This window comes from Cydia splendana, chromosome 15 (genome assembly GCF_910591565.1).
Source record: "Cydia splendana chromosome 15, ilCydSple1.2, whole genome shotgun sequence".
In the NCBI taxonomy this organism is placed as follows: Eukaryota; Metazoa; Arthropoda; class Insecta; order Lepidoptera; family Tortricidae; genus Cydia; species Cydia splendana.
The window spans coordinates 16798843-16820461 of NC_085974.1; the positions used below are offsets into that span (position 1 = coordinate 16798843).

Below are 21619 nucleotides of genomic sequence, written 5' to 3' on the forward strand. Positions count from 1 at the left end.
GTTTATTCAAGTAACTGACGGTCTTTCCACCGCTATACAACCGGCTGACGGTTTTTTTTTATTTATAATAGCATCTAACCAATCTGGCAAAGCATCAATCGGGAGGCGATGGCTGAAAAAAATATTTTTTAACATGTTCATGTGATGAATTGACGGTCTTTCCACCGCGATACAACCGGCTGACTATTTTTTTAATTCTTTCGGTTTAAACTATCATCTGACAAAGTAGTACTATGCCTTATGGGAAACGGTCGAAGAGATAGTTCAGATCCGGGACGGCTGACGTTTTATTTATAATAGCACCTAAACTTTGGCAAAGTATCAAGCGGGAGGCGATGACTGAATATTTGCTCCTGGCCCTATCGCGGTCTATAGAGTACCAAATCTCTCGAGTAATAAGTAGCATTATGCAATCTTTGAAAGACTAGGCGTATTTTACCAGCTAATCGCTAGACGATTGGAATACTATCAGAGTTCCACCTAGCCTAAAAGATCGCCACCAGTTTCAACCGCTTTGAATATCAAGCAACTTTCGTAAGATCTTGCCAAATGTTATGCAAAATACAGTCTTGCCCAATGCAAAACAAAGTCGAAAGTGCAATGGGAAAAGTTGCAAGAGTGGAAGTCTCTTGATATTTACAAATAGGAAGGAAAGTAGCCAAGTTTTGTGAAGTTTGATAAGGAGTTTCGCGGAGTATGATGAGGTTGCAATGAAGTGTAAGATTTTATTTTCCTGTATTTTATAGTCAGTGTGTAGTTTAAACACGTATAGTCCAGTACCATAACTATGTTCTACGTATTGAAATACGTCATTAACAATACTAATCTTATTTTGGTATTGTATGAGGTGTGATTAACTTCTCTTCTTCCATTCATGAAAATATTTTGGGTTAACGATGATATTCGAGTGAATTTTGGACCATGGTTGGGATCTTTTGGACAATAGTTGGTTATAGTATTACGGCATTCGAATACTTCGATATTAAGGTAATTTATGTTACTTCAACATATGCAAAATTTGCAACGTTCTAAATGAAACAACATTTAAGTTAAGTATACTGGAATCACTTTATCTCGAATATCGAATTAGCTTTAGCACACAGTACAAAGCTAACTTCATTCGCTTGCTAAACTTGTAAGCCCGCAAAGTAAGGCTGGGTTTACATTTCTCAAAAAGTATATGTAAAGCTTGAAAAGATTATACATATTTGACTCTAAGACTGTCTCTCTACAAACAGTTTACCTATTTTTTGATGTAATTATTAGATTTTTGAAGTGAAAACTTCTTTAGCGGCGCTGAGCACTTTTTGAGGTGGGGAAAAAATGATAAACTCGGGACAGCGTAACGCGTAACGCGTAAGGCGTCTCACCTCTCTTTCTACCGCACGGCGAAAATGTATCCCTGAGCCTGCTGTTTCATGTAGGCGGCGCAGGGCGCTTGCGTGACTTATGTCATGTGTGACGGACAATGTTATTCACCAAAGAACTTTAGTCATAACGTATCATAATCAGGTCAATTACTTGAAACTGGACTTTTATATTAAGCAATAAAGCTCAATGTTCTAATCTTGTACGGGCTGAAATACGAGGATCTCACAGTTACATTCTAACTTTATATCACTCCAATATAATTCAATAATTCAATAAAATCTCATCTTGATGAAATCGCTAATAAAAGTGAAGTCTAGTACTGGTGAATAAAACTCAAAATATCATGACCAAATATATTTAGATGCGAGGTCTGCAAGGTAACTTTACCATTTCTATTCGAATTTTAAACAATTAACGCTACAAATTTAAGTTCACTGGCCAGCAATTTCGGAACTAAAGTTTTTCAATAGAAAGGAGGATGGGTCAATTATACATAGTGCTGCAAACATTTTGGACTAGTTATTGAGTTTTCACTTTTGTCGGCACTCCCGGAGTGCAACCCGTTGTTTTTTAAATATTTATTTTCTTGTTCTTTCGGAATATATTATTTGGCATTAATGATTTGGTAAAACTGTTTATAATATCCAGATCTTTTATTTATGTAAACATCGGTAAAATTCGATTACTTTCAAAGATATGTTCGAGTCTTACGTAGTTTTTAAAGTTGAAATTACATTCTGTGCTATGTGAATGCTACCTTTAACCTGCGGCGGTATCAAGGTCGCATTTTTATCGCTAGTCACCATGCCCGTCACGTTCTAACAAGTATGTAAGTGCGAAAGTGACGGGCATAGTACAAGCGACAAAAATGAAACCATGCTGCGCCCGCTGAAACAACTTGTGTTTTAACTCCGAGCTGGAAAGTCTAACTTTTCCGCCTATCTTGCAGGAAATGTAAATAATTTCATATCAGCAGCTTGAAATACAAGTTTGCTGTATTTTATTAACCCACATAAGTTTTACCAAACACAAGGAAATTATAAAGACTGAAATTTTGTTATCAAAACTTTTGATAGCACCATAGTCCTTAAGGGGCCCACAGATTACCAGTCCGCCGGACGATATCGGACTGTCAGTTGTTCCGAACTGTCACCTTTTGCGTTTAACTGACAGGCCGATATTGTCCGGCGGACTGGTAATCTGTGGGCGGAGTGGGCCCCTTTACAGGCCAATTTAAACGTAGGTAAGTACACTGTTATCAGAATAATATCTTACTGATGTCATTCAGTTCTCATGCATTTTGCTCATACTTTTCCTTATTCAAATATAATTCTGATGTCAAATCGATTACATTTCAATTAGCCTGTTATTTTACTTATTTTATTATGGATTGACAAATATATATGCTCGCGTCAAGGCAACGACCCGAAGTGGATCTTGGCCTCCGACACCAAAGACCGCCATGCTACTCTGTCCAAAAAAGTTCCTGTTACGAAACCGACACAAAGAAAAGCAAGGTCGTTTAGTAATGTGCAGTTGTATTTGACTTAGAGCCACTTGCACCATTATTCACTAACTCCCCGGGTTAAACCTGGAGTACCAGTACAATTTGACACTGGGTTAACGGTTTAGCCGGTTAACCCCGGATTAGTGGGATGGTGCAAGAGGCGCTTAGAGATTTACAGTCTATAATTTACTCGCCTCTGGATTTACTAAGAAGTGAAGTTTGTAAAGTGAGTTCGGTGGCGGTAGTGTTATTTACACTTTACTTACTTACTTTGTAGCTGAGGGCCTACCGCGAACCACGTTCGACGTGTTTCCTCTCTGTCGCACTTGTAAATTCGTACGTAAGTGTGACAGGGAGGCAACACGTCGTATGGTTCGCGGTAGGCCCGCTGGTGTGCGTTAGAAAGTTCTCTTGTGTGTATGTATATCTTGCAAATACGTGGGACACGAATCTAGTAGTCTCATAGCGAAGAGTCTCGACCAACACCTTGAGAGACTCTCGCTGGGTGGTTGGATCAAGGTTCAGATGCAGAAGGCGGTGATCTTGGACACGGCGCGTACAGTACGTCACGTCGGTTCCTCACTCTGCGGCCCTGGGGCCTATAGCGAACCACGTTCGACGTGACGTGTTGCAATTTGCTACTTACTACGGGTGCAGCATACTTAATACAGCTGCCGCATACTGCTTAATGGTGCAAGCTACTTACGCGTTTAGGAGATACACAATGTTGCGTACGGGCATTGCAATATTGTACGTATAATGTCAGCGCCTACGTAATAAGTATGTTATACCCGTACAATACGTAGTTGTTTAAGGAACTTGAATGTAAGTAGCTGCCACCATTACCCATACATATTCGGGTACATTATCCAGTTCAACCTCCTACTTATAAGTAGCTTATACCTTTATAATAAGTAGTTTTCAACAGAACATGAACATAAGTAGAAAACATCTTTATTCATACCTCCTACTTATTTAAAGGCTTTACTTACACGATATCCGTATCTTTACGAATACGTAGGCGAGTTACGAGAGTTGTAATACAAATACGACCTACTATACAGTCCCATGATGAGTAAATATGCCGATTCATTATACGTGTGCGGTCTACTGTTATACATGTAGCAGCTACGTATCTTACGTAGCCCATGCCAGTACGTAAGGACCCAGTCACCTGATGCTAGCACGCAAGCTACGTAAAATACGTAGACAGTGCCATGATCAGTAAATATGCATATTCATTATACGTGTGCGGTCTACTGTTATATATGTAGCAGCTACATGTCTTACGTAGCCCATGCCAGTACGTAAGGACCCAGTTACATGACGCTAGCACGCAATCTACGTAAAATACGTAGACAGTGCCATGATGAGTAAATATACCGATTCATTATACGTGTGCAGTCTACTGTTATACATGTAGCAGCTACGTATCTTACGTAGCCCATGCCAGTACGTAAGGACCCAGTCACCTGACGCTAGCACGCAAGCTACGTAAAATACGTAGACAGTGCCATGATGAGTAAATATACCGATTCATTATACGTGTGCGGTCTACTGTTATACATGTAGCAGCTACGTATCTTACGTAGCCCATGCCAGTACGTAAGGACCCAGTCACCTGATGCTAGCACGCAAGCTACGTAAAATACGTAGACAGTGCCATGATCAGTAAATATGCATATTCATTATACGTGTGCGGTCTACTGTTATATATGTAGCAGCTACATGTCTTACGTAGCCCATGCCAGTACGTAAGGACCCAGTTACATGACGCTAGCACGCAATCTACGTAAAATACGTAGACAGTGACATGATGAGTAAATATACCGATTCATTATACGTGTGCAGTCTACTGTTATACATGTAGCAGCTACGTATCTTACGTAGCCCATGCCAGTACGTAAGGACCCAGTCACCTGATTCTAGCACGCAAGCTACGTAAAATACGTAGACAGTGCCATGATGAATAAATATGCATATTCATTACACGTGTGCGGTCTACTGTTATACATGTAGCAGCTACGTATGTTACGTAGCCCATGCCATTACATAAGGACCCAGTCACCGGATGCTAGCACGCAAGCTACGTAATATACGTAGACAGAGCCATGATGAGTACATATGCCGATTCATTATACGTGTGCGGTCTACTGTTATACATGTAGCAGCTACGTATGTAACGTAGCCCATGCCAGTACGTAAGGACCCAGTCACCTGATGCTAGCACGCAAGCTAAGTAAAATACGTAGACAGTGCCATGATGAGTAAATATGCATATTCATTATACGTGTGCAGTCTACTGTTATACATGTAGCAGCTACGTATCTTACGTAGCTCATGCCAGTACGTAAGGACCCATTCACCTGATGCTAGCACGCAAGCTACATAAAATACGTAGACAGTGCCATGATGAGTAAATATGCCGATTCATTATACGTGTGCGGTCTACTGTTATACATGTAGCAGCTACGTATCTTACGTAGCCCATGCCAGTACGTAAGGACCCAGTCACCTGCTGCTAGCACGCAAGCTACGTAAAATACGTAGACAGTGCCATGATGAGTAAATATGCATATTCATTATACGTGTGCAGTCTACTGTTATACATGTAGCAGCTACGTATCTTACGTAGCTCATGCCAGTACGTAAGGACCCAGTCACCTGATGCTAGCACGCAAGCTACGTAAAATACGTAGACAGTGCCATGATGAGTGAATATGCCGATTCATTATACGTGTGCAGTCTACTGTTATACATGTAGCAGCTACGTATCTTACGTAGTTCATGCCAGTACGTAAGGACCCAGTCACCTGATGCTAGCACGCAAGCTACGTAAAATACGTAGACAGTGCCATGATGAGTGAATATGCCGATTCATTATACGTGTGCGGTCTACTGTTATACATGTAGCAGCTACGTATCTTACGTAGCCCATGCCAGTACGTAAGGACCCAGTCACCTGATGCTAGCACGCAAGCTACGTAAAATACGTAGACAGTGCCATGATTAGTAGATATGCATATTCATTATACGTGTGCAGTCTACTGTTATACATGTAGCAGCTACTTATCTTACGTAGCTCATGCCAGTACGTAAGGACCCAGTCACCTGATGCAAGCACGCAAGCTACGTAAAATACGTAGACAGTGCCATGATGAGTAAATATGCCGATTCATTATACGTGTGCGGTCTACTGTTAAACATGTAGCAGCTACGTATGTTACGTAGCCCATGCCATTACATAAGGACCCAGTCACCGGATGCTAGCACGCAAGCTACGTAATATACGTAGACAGAGCCATGATGAGTAAATATGCCGATTCATTATACGTGTGCGGTCTACTGTTATACATGTAGCAGCTACGTATGTTACGTAGCCCATGCCAGTACGTAAGGACCCAGTCACCTGATGCTAGCACGCAAGCTAAGTAAAATACGTAGACAGTGCAATGATGAGTAAATATGCATATTCATTATACGTGTGCAGTCTACTGTTATACATGTAGCAGCTACGTATCTTACGTAGCTCATGCCAGTACGTAAGGACCCAGTCACCTGATGCTAGCACGCAAGCTACATAAAATACGTAGACAGTGCCATAATGAGTGAATATGCCGATTCATTATACGTGTGCGGTCTACTGTTATACATGTAGCAGCTACGTATCTTACGTAGCCCATGCCAGTATGTAAGGACCCAGTCACCTGATGCTAGCACGCAAGCTACGTAAAATACGTAGACAGTGCCATGATGAGTAAATATGCATATTCATTATACGTGTGCAGTCTACTGTTATACATGTAGCAGCTACGTATCTTACGTAGCTCATGCCAGTACGTAAGGACCCTGTCACCTGATGCTAGCACGCAAGCTACGTAAAATACGTAGACAGTGCCATGATGAGTGAATATGCCGATTCATTATACGTGTGCGGTCTACTGTTATACATGTAGCAGCTACGTACCTTACGTAGCCCATGCCAGTACGTAAGGACCCAGTCACCTGATGCTAGCACGCAAGCTACGTATAATACGTAGACAGTGCCATGATTAGTAAATATGCATTTTCATTATACGTCTGCGGTCTACTGTTATACATGTAGCAGCTGCGTATCTTATGTAGCCCATGCCAGTACGTAAGGACCCAGTCACCTGATGCAAGCACGCAAGCTACGTAAAATACGTAGACAGTGCCATGATGAGTAAATATGCCGATTCATTATACGTGTGCGGTCTACTGTTAAACATGTAGCAGCTACGTGTCTTACGTAGCCCATGCCAGTACGTAAGGACCCAGTCACCTGATGCTAGCACGCAAGCTACGTAAAATACGTAAACAGTGCCATGATGAGTAAATATGCATATTCATTATACGTGTGCGGTCTACTGTTATACATGTAGCAGCTACGTATGTTACGTAGCCCATGCCAGTACGTAAGGACCCAGTCACCTGATGCTAGCACGCAAGCTACGTAAAATACGTAGACAGTGCCATGATGAGTGAATATGCCGATTCACTATACGTGTGCGGTCTACTGTTATACATGTAGCAGCTACCTATCTTACGTAGCCCATGCCAGTACGTAAGGACCTAGATACCTGACGCCAGCACGCAAATTACGTAAAATACGTAGACAGTGCCATGATGAGTAAATATACCGATTCATTATACGTGTGAGGTCTACTGTCATACATGTAGCAGCTACGTATCTTACGTAGCTCATGCCAGTATGTAAGGACCCAGTCACCTGATGCTAGCACGCAAGCTACGTATAATACGTAGACAGTGCCATGATGAGTGAATATGCCGATTCATTATACGTGTGCGGTCTACTGTTATACATGTAGCAGCTACCTATCTTACGTAGCCCATGCCAGTACGTAAGAACCTAGACACCTGACGCCAGCACGCAAGTTACGTAAAATACGTAGACAGTGCCATGATGAGTAAATATACCGATTCATTATAAGTGTGCGGTCTACTGTTATACATGTAGCAGCTACGTATGTTACGTAGCCCATGCCAGTACGTAAGGACCCAGTCACCTGATGCTAGCACGCAAGCTACGTAAAATACGTAGACAGTGCCATGATGAGTAAATATGCATATTCATTATACGTGTGCAGTCTACTGTTATACATGTAGCAGCTACTTATCTTACGTAGCTCATGCCAGTACGTAAGGACCCAGTCACCTGATGCTAGCACGCAAGCTACGTATAATACGTAGACAGTGCCATGATTAGTAAATATGCATATTCATTATACGTCTGCGGTCTACTGTTATACATGTAGCAGCTGCGTATCTTATGTAGCCCATGCCAGTCCGTAAGGACCCAGTCACCTGACGCTAGCCCGCAAGCTACGTATAATACGTAGACAGTGCCATGATTAGTAAATATGCATATTCATTATACGTGTGCAGTCTACTGTTATACATGTAGCAGCTACGTTTCTTACGTAGCCCATACTAGCACGTAAGGAGCCAGTCACCTGATGCTAGTACGCAAGCTACGTAAAATACTTAGACAGTGCCATGATGAGTAAATGGGTATCGTCTTGGGTCGTCCCATTAGGTTTTTGCCAAGTTCTTAAATTAGTCCTATTCTGCTTTCGTCACCCATTCTACATTCGTCACTTTTGTCGGTGGGCTTTCTCATCTTTGGTCATATTTGTTGTTTGCCTTTTTCTTATTCCGACCCATTCCGGTATTCTTCATTATCTTGTTTGGGCATGTTCGATGTTAGTCTACCTCGTATTCAGTCTCATTAATTATTCGTCATTTTTCTTCGACACGTTCGATATTGGTCCCATTCGGTTATTGACAAGTTCTTAATTTGTCTTATTCTGTATTCTGCCATATTCTTCATTCGTCACTTTCGCTGGTAGTCTTTGTCATCTTTGGCCATATTTGTTGACTGTCTTTTTCCCAGTGTGGTTATCAATTTCATCATCCCTTCCCTCCCGTGAGCGTCATAGAAGTCGCCCTGAAGAAGGTTGACAGCAGTTACCAAAGCTTTAATCAGTCTGAAACTATCTAAGTAGCCATACTACTGTGCCCTGGTCTAAGACCAGGCACGGCACGACGTAGTAAGCCCCGTGTCCCCGTTTTGGATTAATCTGCCCTACATGTGTATTGTTTAGGATACATTTAATTAATATTTAAGTATAAGGATTATTGTTTATGGAATCAAAACAAAAAACAAGACAAATAGTAAATGGGACGAATATCGAATGGGACGAATATCGAACGGGACGAATATTTAACGTGACAAATAGAGAATATGTCCAAATTTCAAAAGATCCTAAATAATAAAAATAGGAAATTAGAATAAGACCAAAGACGATATTACGAATAACGAATGAGACTAAAAAAAGAAATTGACTAACATCGAACATGCCTAAAGAAGATGATGACGAATACCGGAATAAGCCGAAATAAGAAAAAGGCAAACAACCAAGTATAACCAAATATGAAAAAGACCACCGATGAACTTGACGAATGTAGAATGGGTGACGAAAGCAGAATGGGACTAATTTAAGAACTTGACAAAAAACTAATGGGACGACCCAAGAGTATACCAGTAAATGGGTCATTCCACCGTTTCGGGTGTTACACTTGAACTCATAAAATAAGGTTTTATTCGATATTGTAACAGGAACTAGGAGGTTAAACTATTGATTTATCTACTACTTTGATAATATTTTCTTTTCCTGAACACACATAATTTAAAGTATAAGAGCAATAACGAGAGACTCACTAAAAAGTAGCTGTTTCGGGTGTTACGCGAATTGGCCTATAACTTCTGACCATCAGTACCAAAATGCATAAATTAGCGAATTTTCTCAAGTAACCTCCAGTTTTATTTATGTCAAGTAATAATAGTCCTTATAGTCTACTGAAACACTAAAGTAACACTTAGTATCACTTTTTATTTAATTTTAATATAATAAATTACCTGTTTCGGGTGTTACTCATGGTTCGTTTCGGGTGTTACGAGTACGAAATTAAGACAGATTTATACGAAATCACGGCTCATTTTATTGAAAATATTGTCTTTTTAATAAATTCGATTAAAAACATAAGTATTAAATGCCGAATTATTATAAAATACATTAGTCTTAACAACAAAAAGTGTTTCTCGTAGATATCATAATTATTTTTCTTTCTATGCGAATATTTCCGAAAATATTCCCTTAATCAAAAAATGGTTGATGGTGACACCTATTCATTTTGAGAAATCTATCCAACGACACCCCACATCACAGGATTAAAGGCGAAAATAAATAAAAAATATGTTGTACAGGAGCTACCCTAAAAAAATTTTTTTTTGTCATTTTTGTTTTACTACTTTGTCGCCATGATTGATTTATGTATCCATGCCCAATTTCAGCTTTCTAGCACTAACCACCACGGAGAAAAGCCGGGGACAGACAGGCGGACGTTTCGGGTGCTACACAACTTCAAACTTTAAAACATACGATTAAAGCAGACGCTAAAACAATAATTACTACACATTTGAATAGATTCACATCATAGCCTTTCTTTGGCAAAACATGTTTGGCTATAGTTAATTACGGGGAAAGTTACACATATTTTTGTCTCTTTTTCGTTTCGGGTGTTACTTTGAGACCACAGTCTAGAATACTCTTCTAAAAACCGATTAATCCATGCTTTTGATGCTAGCACGCAAGCTACGTAAAATACGTAGATAGTGCCATGATGAGTAAATATGCATATTCATTATACGTGTGCGGTCTACTGTTATACATGTAACAGCTACGTATCTTACGTAGCCCATGCCAGTACGTAAGGACCAGTCACCTGACGTTAACACGCAAGCTACGTATAATACGTAGACAGTGCCATGATGAGTAAATATGCCGATTCATTATACGTGTGCGGTCTACTGTTATACATGTAGCAGCTACGTATCTTACGTAGCCCATGCCAGTACGTAAGGACCCAGTCACCTGATGCTAGCACGCAAGCTACGTAAAATACGTAGGCAGTGCCATGATGAGTAAATATGCATATTCATTATACGTGTGCGGTCTGCTGTTATACATGTAGCAGCTACGTATCTTACGTAGCCCATGCCAGTACGTAAGGACCAGTCACCTGACGCTAACACGCAAGCTACGTAAAATACGTAGACAGTGCCATGATGAGTGAATATGCCGATTCATTATACGTGTGCAGTCTACTGTTATACATGTAGCAGCTACGTATCTTACGTAGTTCATGCCAGTACGTAAGGACCCAGTCACCTGATGCTAGCACGCAAGCTACGTAAAATACGTAGGCAGTGCCATGATGAGTAAATATGCATATTCATTATACGTGTGCGGTCTGCTGTTATACATGTAGCAGCTACGTATCTTACGTAGCCCATGCCAGTACGTAAGGACCCAGTCACCTGATGCTAGCACGCAAGCTACGTAAAATACGTAGGCAGTGCCATGATGAGTAAATATGCATATTCATTATACGTGTGCGGTCTGCTGTTATACATGTAGCAGCTACGTATCTTACGTAGCCCATGCCAGTACGTAAGGACCAGTCACCTGACGCTAACACGCAAGCTACGTAAAATACGTAGACAGTGCCATGATGAGTGAATATGCCGATTCATTATACGTGTGCAGTCTACTGTTATACATGTAGCAGCTACGTATCTTACGTAGTTCATGCCAGTACGTAAGGACCCAGTCACCTGATGCTAGCACGCAAGCTACGTAAAATACGTAGACAGTGCCATGATGAGTGAATATGCCGATTCATTATACGTGTGCGGTCTACTGTTATACATGTAGCAGCTACGTATCTTACGTAGCCCATGCCAGTACGTAAGGACCCAGTCACCTGATGCTAGCACGCAAGCTACGTAAAATACGTAGACAGTGCCATGATTAGTAAATATGCATATTCATTATACGTGTGCAGTCTACTGTTATACATGTAGCAGCTACTTATCTTACGTAGCTCATGCCAGTACGTAAGGACCCAGTCACCTGATGCAAGCACGCAAGCTACGTAAAATACGTAGACAGTGCCATGATGAGTAAATATGCCGATTCATTATACGTGTGCGGTCTACTGTTAAACATGTAGCAGCTACGTATGTTACGTAGCCCATGCCATTACATAAGGACCCAGTCACCGGATGCTAGCACGCAAGCTACGTAATATACGTAGACAGAGCCATGATGAGTAAATATGCCGATTCATTATACGTGTGCGGTCTACTGTTATACATGTAGCAGCTACGTATGTTACGTAGCCCATGCCAGTACGTAAGGACCCAGTCACCTGATGCTAGCACGCAAGCTAAGTAAAATACGTAGGCAGTGCCATGATGAGTAAATATGCATATTCATTATACGTGTGCGGTCTGCTGTTATACATGTAGCAGCTACGTATCTTACGTAGCCCATGCCAGTACGTAAGGACCAGTCACCTGACGCTAACACGCAAGCTACGTAAAATACGTAGACAGTGCCATGATGAGTGAATATGCCGATTCATTATACGTGTGCAGTCTACTGTTATACATGTAGCAGCTACGTATCTTACGTAGTTCATGCCAGTACGTAAGGACCCAGTCACCTGATGCTAGCACGCAAGCTACGTAAAATACGTAGACAGTGCCATGATGAGTGAATATGCCGATTCATTATACGTGTGCAGTCTACTGTTATACATGTAGCAGCTACGTATCTTACGTAGTTCATGCCAGTACGTAAGGACCCAGTCACCTGATGCTAGCACGCAAGCTACGTAAAATACGTAGACAGTGCCATGATGAGTGAATATGCCGATTCATTATACGTGTGCGGTCTACTGTTATACATGTAGCAGCTACGTATCTTACGTAGCCCATGCCAGTACGTAAGGACCCAGTCACCTGATGCTAGCACGCAAGCTACGTGAAATACGTAGACAGTGCCATGATTAGTAAATATGCATATTCATTATACGTGTGCAGTCTACTGTTATACATGTAGCAGCTACTTATCTTACGTAGCTCATGCCAGTACGTAAGGACCCAGTCACCTGATGCAAGCACGCAAGCTACGTAAAATACGTAGACAGTGCCATGATGAGTAAATATGCCGATTCATTATACGTGTGCGGTCTACTGTTATACATGTAGCAGCTACGTATCTTACGTAGCCCATGCCAGTACGTAAGGACCCAGTCACCTGATGCTAGCACGCAAGCTACGTTAAATACGTAGGCAGTGCCATGATGAGTAAATATGCATATTAATTATACGTGTGCGGTCTGCTGTTATACATGTAGCAGCTACGTATCTTACGTAGCCCATGCCAGTACGTAAGGACCAGTCACCTGACGCTAACACGCAAGCTACGTATAATACGTAGACAGTGCCATAATGAGTAAATATGCCGATTCATTATAAGTGTGCGGTCTACTGTTATACATGTAGCAGCTACGTATGTTACGTAGCCCATGCCAGTACGTAAGGACCCAATTACCTGATGCTAGCACGCAAGCTCTGCAGATTCTCCCCTGGGGTATATATTTGGGGGTATATAGACGAATCTTTAATTTTGTCTAGAGGCCGGAGTGGCATTCGCCAATATATTAAAGGTAAACGCCACAAATATGGCATCAAAATGTATGTGTTAGCCACTCCTGGTGGCCTTGTCCTCCAATCTCATATGTACAGAGGGAAAAATGATATTGAAATTGGAGGGCAAGGCCATACAGACAAGGTAGTGGCTAAACTTCTCCAGCCATATTTAGAAAAGGGCCGCCATATTTTCATGGACAATTTTTATAAGTGTCGGGCTCGCAAAATTTCTAATGGCAAAAAAAACTAATGCTACCGGAACGTTGCGATCTCGATGAAAAAATTGGGCAAAGGAGGCAGCATATATATTAGGTTCGATAAGAATGGGATTTGTGTTTGCAAGTGGAAAGACTATTTATGACTTAAATTTTATGTTTTTATCATCTAATGACTACAAAATCCTGCCTTTTTTGGTTGTGACGCCTGTGACTATATTTTTTGTCATTCGTGTACTTTAATAATGAAAATATACCAAATTTACTTCCTTTAAGGTAAAGGGCCCCTGTTTCGGCAGGTTAAGGCTCTTGAGAGTTTGTATATTTTTTTAAATATTACTAAGCATATCAATACCTTGAAAGCTTTTGAGTAAGTTATATTAGTTCTTTGTTTCGAATTTTTTCGTGGACCTCTTATTTGGCTCCCATTTCGTGATACAAATTTAGGTCAGCTCCTAAGTTCGTGAATTCGTGTCCCCTGTTTCGGAATAAAGTATTCTTAGAGTAATTGGTGATAATTTGCTGATAATCATTTTAAATATTTAACGGTCTTACCTACTTACGAGTAATTGTAAGGTCAAATTAAAAGTAATATTTAAAAATAATGTTAAATTGAGAGCTAGCTTAAAGTTTTTTGTACTCGTCGACTTTAATGGTTGAATTAAGACTTTGTAAACCATATGGGTACTTTAATACTTGATTAAAAGCCGAACTATATAAATTAAAAATATATAATAATAATAATTAAACTGAAACCGGTTCACGGGTATCTATTGATGTACCCGTGAATGGGTTCCAGCAGGCGTTCTACATGACATCAAATTTCTCCAAACGGCCTCTACGTGTTGGATCCATATCCCCACGCACGCCTTTGTAAATGACCGGGCTCGAAAGACCCGAGAGTTTTAAAACGGAGATACAAATAATAATTATTTACAAAAAAAATTTACTATCTTATACGTTAAATATAAACATAGACAAAAATAAATCAAATAAATTGAATTATAAATAAAATTGTGCTAGTAGTTAATATGAGAATATACGTGGAATATACCTTAAATTTTTTAACTCGGGTCACATTCAAACTCGTTTTATGAGAATTCTAGTGAAAAAAACGTATACCGAATTTCGCTCAAACGAAACTTGATGAAATACATTAATTGTTTTCTAATTTATTTTTTTAATTTTCTTCGATGTTATATTTAAAAACAAGCACTCATAATGTATCTAGAAAATCCTTGATTCGTTAGTGGCACGAAATAGGAGACACACGAAAAATAAAATGACCGCTATTTCGTGAGTCGATTTATTGCAATTTTAAGGTATTTCTAGGCATATATTCAGTCTTTTTTCTTATCAAATCAATTACTAAGGAACCCACAGAAACACTCCCAAAAATGTTTTTCGAATATTAATATATATTATATTTAACTTTTATTCGAATGGGTTTAGCTTTTCCTTCCTATAAGCTTAACAAGTGAGAGCACGCACCTTACGCCTAAAAAAAGTGCACGCATACAACACAGCTGTTCGCGGCCTTCTGACAGTTTCGACCGTCGTCGTATTACTCTCAGTTTAATCACTAAAATATTGGTTATTATTTTATTGAAGAGATTAAATAATACAGATTTTTTTCATATGTATAATTTGAATAAAAAATATTTGAATTCCTTATTATTTGCGCCACAAACAAAACCAACGAAACAACGTACTAACACGAACTTGGGGCCCTTTACCTTATTTATGAAATATTTGTATTGAATATTGTATCACGTCCAAGGTCATATTTTACTTTTACAGTATTTAATGTTTTAATGTTTATTTGGGCACAAACGGTACAATAATACTTACAGATATTAATATTATTCAATACATGAACCAGTGAAGTTGCCAGTTTTGTGTGTTTTATTAAAAACGAAGACTTATACTCACATTCCCTAATACTGTACCTTTTTATATTCGTAATTTTTTAATGACTTCATTGTAAATTTATCATTTTTTGTTGAAAATAACCGTAACCGATTCTAACCGATATTCGGTTATTTTTCGGGCATAACCGTAACCGAAACCGGTTATGAAGTTCGGCCGGTTATTGCATTCCCTACAGGGCAAGCTATGCTGGCGCCATCTGCTAAATACTTTGACCGGCCAACCTCATTTGTGGCGTTTTCCTTGGATATGACACCGTAGGATTGTGAACCCGTTAGTTTGTAATCTAACGTAGGTTAGGTTAGGTTAGATTGTAATCTCCCTACCGTCCGTTTATAATTTAACTAGCGATATTATAAACTGACGACTGACGAGTGTTTACAATTTTACGGTGACATATAATTATATTGCCTAATCCCACTGCGGCCTCTCGATAAAATCATGGATTCGTCAATCGATAAATTAATATTCTCCCAGGACTATACAATTCAGTCATTCTATGATTAAAATAACTAAACAATGAATCTAAATTGTCCTGTCCAAACCTTAACCATCTAAAGATAATTAAAAATCTGTTACGCGAAATATAAAATGTACGAACTATATCTTTCTATTTTCGCACCGTGAACCACGTTCGATGTGTTGCCTCCCTGTCACACTTACGTACGAATTTACAAGTGCGACAGACAGTCAATACGTCGAACGCGTTTTGCGGTTGGTCTTGGTGTAGGTACGTATTTTTACGTAGCTGGCGTACTTAAATTAAGATGCGTTATTAGAAAGCGTGTCCTTGGCGAGTGTTGCCAACATAACGCATTTCACGTCAAATCTAGCGGATTACAATAAATCGTATCCCACCCATGAGTCGTGGGATTGGGGATTGGAAAGCGCTCAGGCCCGGTGTATTTGCCTTTCTTTTGCTAGAATAATACGCAAGAGCGATAGAGAGGCAAATAGACGATCGAACGATAGAAATTGTTCGCGGTAGCCTACCCCCAGGTCGAGTCAAAGGGCCTACCGAGAAACACTAAAATCGAAATTTCGTTGTCTGCCTCTCTATCACTCTTAAAGAGGCAGATAACTACATTTTTTAATTACCTATATAAAGTTTTAGCATTTTTTTAGCACATTTCAAAATTATCTAGCATATTTCTGGCATAATCTGGAATCTAGACATGTCGGGTATTTTTTCAAATTCCGAGTTGGCAACACTGCCCACCCCACGGTCAAACCACTGATACCAGTCGCGAGAGAAAACAAACGAGCGTCGGCACGTTTTTGCTATGGCGGTGTATTAAAAATTGTTTAATTGTGAAAAGACTATCTGTGACGATTCTGTGTCTGTGTATTAAGTGCCAGGAACCTCGGAACATTAAATTGAAGCATCAACAAGAGCGGGGGCTCTGCCCCTGACCACCTTTGGAGCCGGCTTCCATCCCATCGAGAGGCGGTTAGCAACAGGTAATTACTGTGTTATTTGTTTGTGTACCTAGTTGATAATATGTAATTGCCTGAACATATATAGGTATGGGTTGGTGATAGGTAATTAAATTAAAATAATAGTTGTTAGCAGAATAATTATTTAATTTTGTTCTATACTAAAATCATTCATTTTCATTAAAGATGTTCGTCAAATCTATTATCCATTTAAAAGTTTAAATGGTAGGCTTGTCTGGGGAATAATGTGTCGCGGCCATTTTGACGTGAAATGTGGTTTGCAAATTTGCAAATGATTAAAAACCGGCCAAATGCGAGTCGGACTCGCGCACGGAGGGTTCCGCACCATCAAAAAAAATAGAGCAAAAAAATCCCTTAAATATTTATTTTATTTTATTTTTAGTATTTGTTGTTATAGCGGCGACTGAGATACATCATTTGTGAAAATTTCAACTGTCTAGCTATCGCGGTTCATGAGATATAGCCTGGTGACAGACGGACGGACAGCGAAGTCTTAGTAACAGAGTCCCGTTTTTTACCCTTTGGGTACGGAACCCTAAAAAACTGACTGATTAAAGGCTTCGTCACACAGGCGCGTTTTCCGGGCGGGGCGTGAGCGTTTTGTATGTAAAAGCGGATGGATAGGAATCATTCTAGATTATATCTTCATAATTTTTCATACTTAAAAACACTGAATTAATAAAATTATACTAATGCAGCAGGTGCCCAAAATATAATAAGCAGACAGGTGGTTATCTACCTTGTTTGGTTGATACCTTGCTATTAACAATTAGCATAAACATTGTTAGAAATGATTAAATTGTAAAAAGTCTCAACTGAGCTGGCATCTTTCTTGTCACCATACACTTACTATAAGTATATATTAGAAAGGGAATATACTATTAGAAAGGGAGTACTGCCATATCCTTAGCACCATCCCATAGGTGCCATTTTAGAAATGAAATTTAGCTTAGAGTCTATTCGGAAAGAGAAGAATAGTGAAACATATAAAAAATAACTACAAATGTATTTTATATGACTGAAACCATTTTTTTATTTTTTGTTACAATTTAAATTCTTTAAGTAATATTTTACAGGCGTTTAGAAATTTACAACATGAACTGGTCCATGGATGAGGGCCTAGACAACATGATCATCAGTGGAGCCCTGTACAGAGTGCCTATTGCAGTGGTGCGGGACCGGAAGCAGTTTGGCAGGATTGCAACCACTGCCAAACCTGTCATAACAATTTACAACTGTGTAGGGAATGTTATATCAAAGATTTTGGTAATTTCTTTAATATCTTAATTCCCTTTTAAAAATCTTGTTAACAGTAAGTTAAAAATGTTGTTAACCACACATTTTCAAGTGTCCTGTTAACCTCTGTATTCTTATATCCCTGATTCTTAATCCCTAAATAATATTAGAAATGCTAAAGAGGTACCTACTCTCAGTCTGTCTGTCTTCACGCTTAAACATCTGAATCAATTAGCATATTACACAAATGAAAAATGCCTTTACCAGGATTTGACCCAGGCTTTGTAGTTTGAAACATACCATCATCTGTGATATTTGCAGTGGAACAGCGGAGTCCTGGTCCACATGGGCTGGTCGGACGGGGAGCAGCTGCTGTGTGTGCAGGAGAGCGGAGATGTGCTCGTTTATGACATGTTTGGCGCCTACCAGAAGACATTCAATATGGGGCAAGAAATTAGGGACACTAAGGTACCTATCATATTCTACTTATACATAAGGATATATTTATGTGTGGGTGTGGGGGTAAGTGTGGCTGGCCTTTACAACTTTAATTTGAATTAGATATTTCTATGAACAAAAAAAATTACTTAGCTAAACACACTGAATTTACCTAAATGGACTACTGTGTTTATGTAGAAATAACTATATAAAATAAAATGACTCGATTTTATTACTCTTTACTTAACTAAGAATGTACTAGAATGAATGGTACTTATATAATGCACAGTTATACTCGTATTATATGTGCCGATGCATTTTTCCTCCCCTACTCTACTACTATATTCCCTAATATATTGTTTATACTGTTTGTGAACAGGTCAGCAAAGCACAGCTGTTCTCAAATAGGACTGGCTCTAACACCAACCGCTGAGCAACATCTCCAAGCCCAAAGTCAGGCCCGTACCAGATCTGCCACGTAAGTTGTTCAATTTGTTATATTTATTAAAATAAAAAGTGTAATATAACATTTCTTTTTATGTTCAACTTGTTTTTAGGGTACCCCAAAACAAAAGGAAGCAACTAAACCCTTATAGGATAACTATATTGTCGGTCCGTCCGTCTGTCTGTCAACATACAATTATCCTTATTACAATAATCCGTACTATGAATATTTTAAACATACTAGAAAGTTAAATGGTGGGGACTAGAGACAGGTTTATTCCTATACACAACTTGTTCTGTGCGTGGCTTCTCTTGTTTCTATGTATACCTGGCAGTACTGAAAGAGAATGAGCTAAGTATTTATTATTTATGACTGTGACTGTTTTTAGATTCAATTTGTTTACCCCAAAATCAAGCAAAGTTACTATCCGGTATCATAGAATAAGTAATAGTATTATCATACAGAACGGCCACGCACCGCCCCGCCCCGACTCTCATTACCTCGCCCCGCGACATGAATTTTTATCATTTTATTTGTTATGAAATGGAATTTTGATGTTTAATTATAGTAAGTCGGTTTGCTGCTGACGACACATATTGCTGATTTTTGACAGGAAGTACCACCCGGAAAATTTTGATGTTCTGGCAAATAGTAGACCAGTCGGTCATAACCTACGATCCGAAAAAAATCTAGGAGTGTCACTACTTAACAATCGCAAAAAAAATATTGAACTTTTAATTTTGTCCTAGTTTTCTATTTTTTATGACAATAAAAAAACATTTAAAGTGAAAAACTGTCACAATGTCACAAATAGGATGTTGATACTTAGCATAAATATTCTTCACTAGAAGAGGTAGCCATAAAAAAAAACAACAGGTTGCACTCCGGGAGTGCCGACAGAAGTGAAAACTCAATGACTAGTCCAAAATGTCTGCAGCACTATGTATAATTGATCCATCCTCCTTTCTATTGAAAAACTTTAGTTACGAAATTGCTGGTCGCAGGTTGTTGGTGAGCTTGTTTAAAATTTGAAATTCAAATTTATAGCGTTAATTGTTTAAAATTCGAATAGAAATTGTAAAGTTACCTTGCAGACCTCGCATCTTAATATATTTGGTCATGATATTTTGAGTTTTATTCACCAGTACTAGAGTTCACTTTTATTAGCGATATCATCAAGATGTCGCTTTATTGAATTATGTCATTGAGTTTTTCTTTATTGATTTAAATGCCATCTAAATGAGTGGCCATCTAAACCTTACGGTCACATGATCGCCTTACGGTCACGTGATCGCCTTACGCTGTCTTGAGTTTATCATTTTTTCCCCACCTCAAAAAGTGCCCAGCGCCGCTACAGAAGTTTTCACTTCAAAAAAACAGTCTGTTTAACGCAAGGGCCGATTTACTATGGAAAGCCGACTATGGCCTTTATACGATTTTATGATCTTTTGTTACTTTTTAAAATAACCATTGCCAATTGTTTCAGATGACGACACAGTGACTGTAAGGAACGTTTGTCTTCTGCTTCTGGCATATGTCATAAACGTATCGCCGGCTCGAAAACGGAAAGGCGGGCTCTGAAGTTTTCTCGCGCGGAAATATGCGACGGATTTTTCAAGCAAGTGTCATCAGAAACACATGTCATTAGCTACATAATCGAGAAGAGAGAACAATACATGAAATAGAAGTGGACTATGCAGCCATTTGTTATTTTACTATTTTTTGTTACTATTCGTACACTCAGTATTTTTTTGTATTTGTCTATTATTCTTTTGGAACATATGTACACCCTTAAAACATGTCTTAAATCAGAAATAATAGTAACACAATTTACAATTACAGAAGTAACAAGTGAATGTCATTATTGTTTTAGTCACTAGAGTCCCAGATCAGTCAACAGAGTGATCACTACCTGTGAGCGTCTATCAAATGGTGTTCTTATGTTGTAGAATCCCAATTGGATAAAAACCCACAGATCATTACATTCTTCGGGATAGCAAGCTCCGGTTGATTGGTATATTTTAAAGACACAGTCTATGGCAGTTACAAGTTTTTCGAAACGGTAAACAGTTTCGTTGACGACAACGTATGCAGCGTTTACATTCGAGATTAAAAAAATACCCAGTAGTTACCACTATCTTAGTTTGGTGGTAAAAGGTGGGGAAAAAAATCCCAGTAGTTACCACTGGTAACAACGTGGTGGTAACTAGTGGGAATAACCCTTGATCTTAAGCATAGTATTAATATAGTACTTTTGTTTGTAGGTATTAAAATAATGGTCAACAATAATCTGTCATAAAATGTTGTAAAATAATACAGTTTCAAACTGATTAGTTTATGTTAGTTTGTTTGTAATATTTCTATTGACATAAACATTGGAAACACTCAAATGCATATTTTTTTCTAATAGCTCACTT

The 21619-nt window shown here is 39.1% G+C and overlaps 2 protein-coding genes across 2 annotated transcripts in view; one reads left to right on the forward strand and one right to left on the reverse strand.

Annotated features, from left to right (window-relative positions):
* Positions 1-21619, reverse strand: part of LOC134797793 (potassium voltage-gated channel protein Shaw-like) — a 404836-nt gene that overhangs the window by 69682 nt on the left and 313535 nt on the right. The gene's annotated exons all lie outside the window — the stretch shown is intronic.
* On the forward strand, positions 18165-19190 carry LOC134797340 (vacuolar protein sorting-associated protein 16 homolog). Its single transcript, XM_063769562.1, has 3 exons — positions 18165-18349; positions 18641-18787; positions 19137-19190. The coding sequence occupies exons 1-3, from the start codon at positions 18179-18181 to the stop codon at positions 19188-19190; spliced, it is 372 nt and encodes a 123-aa protein (XP_063625632.1). The 5' UTR covers positions 18165-18178.

Coding starts and splice junctions, on each gene's coding strand:
- LOC134797340 (XM_063769562.1), top strand. CDS start 18,179: ATGAACTGGTCCATGGATGAGGGCCTAGACAACATGATCATCAGTGGA. Junction 18,350..18,640: donor ATGTTATATCAAAGATTTTG/GTAATTTCTTTA, acceptor TGATATTTGCAG/TGGAACAGCGGAGTCCTGGT. Junction 18,788..19,136: donor AAGAAATTAGGGACACTAAG/GTACCTATCATA, acceptor GTTTGTGAACAG/GTCAGCAAAGCACAGCTGTT.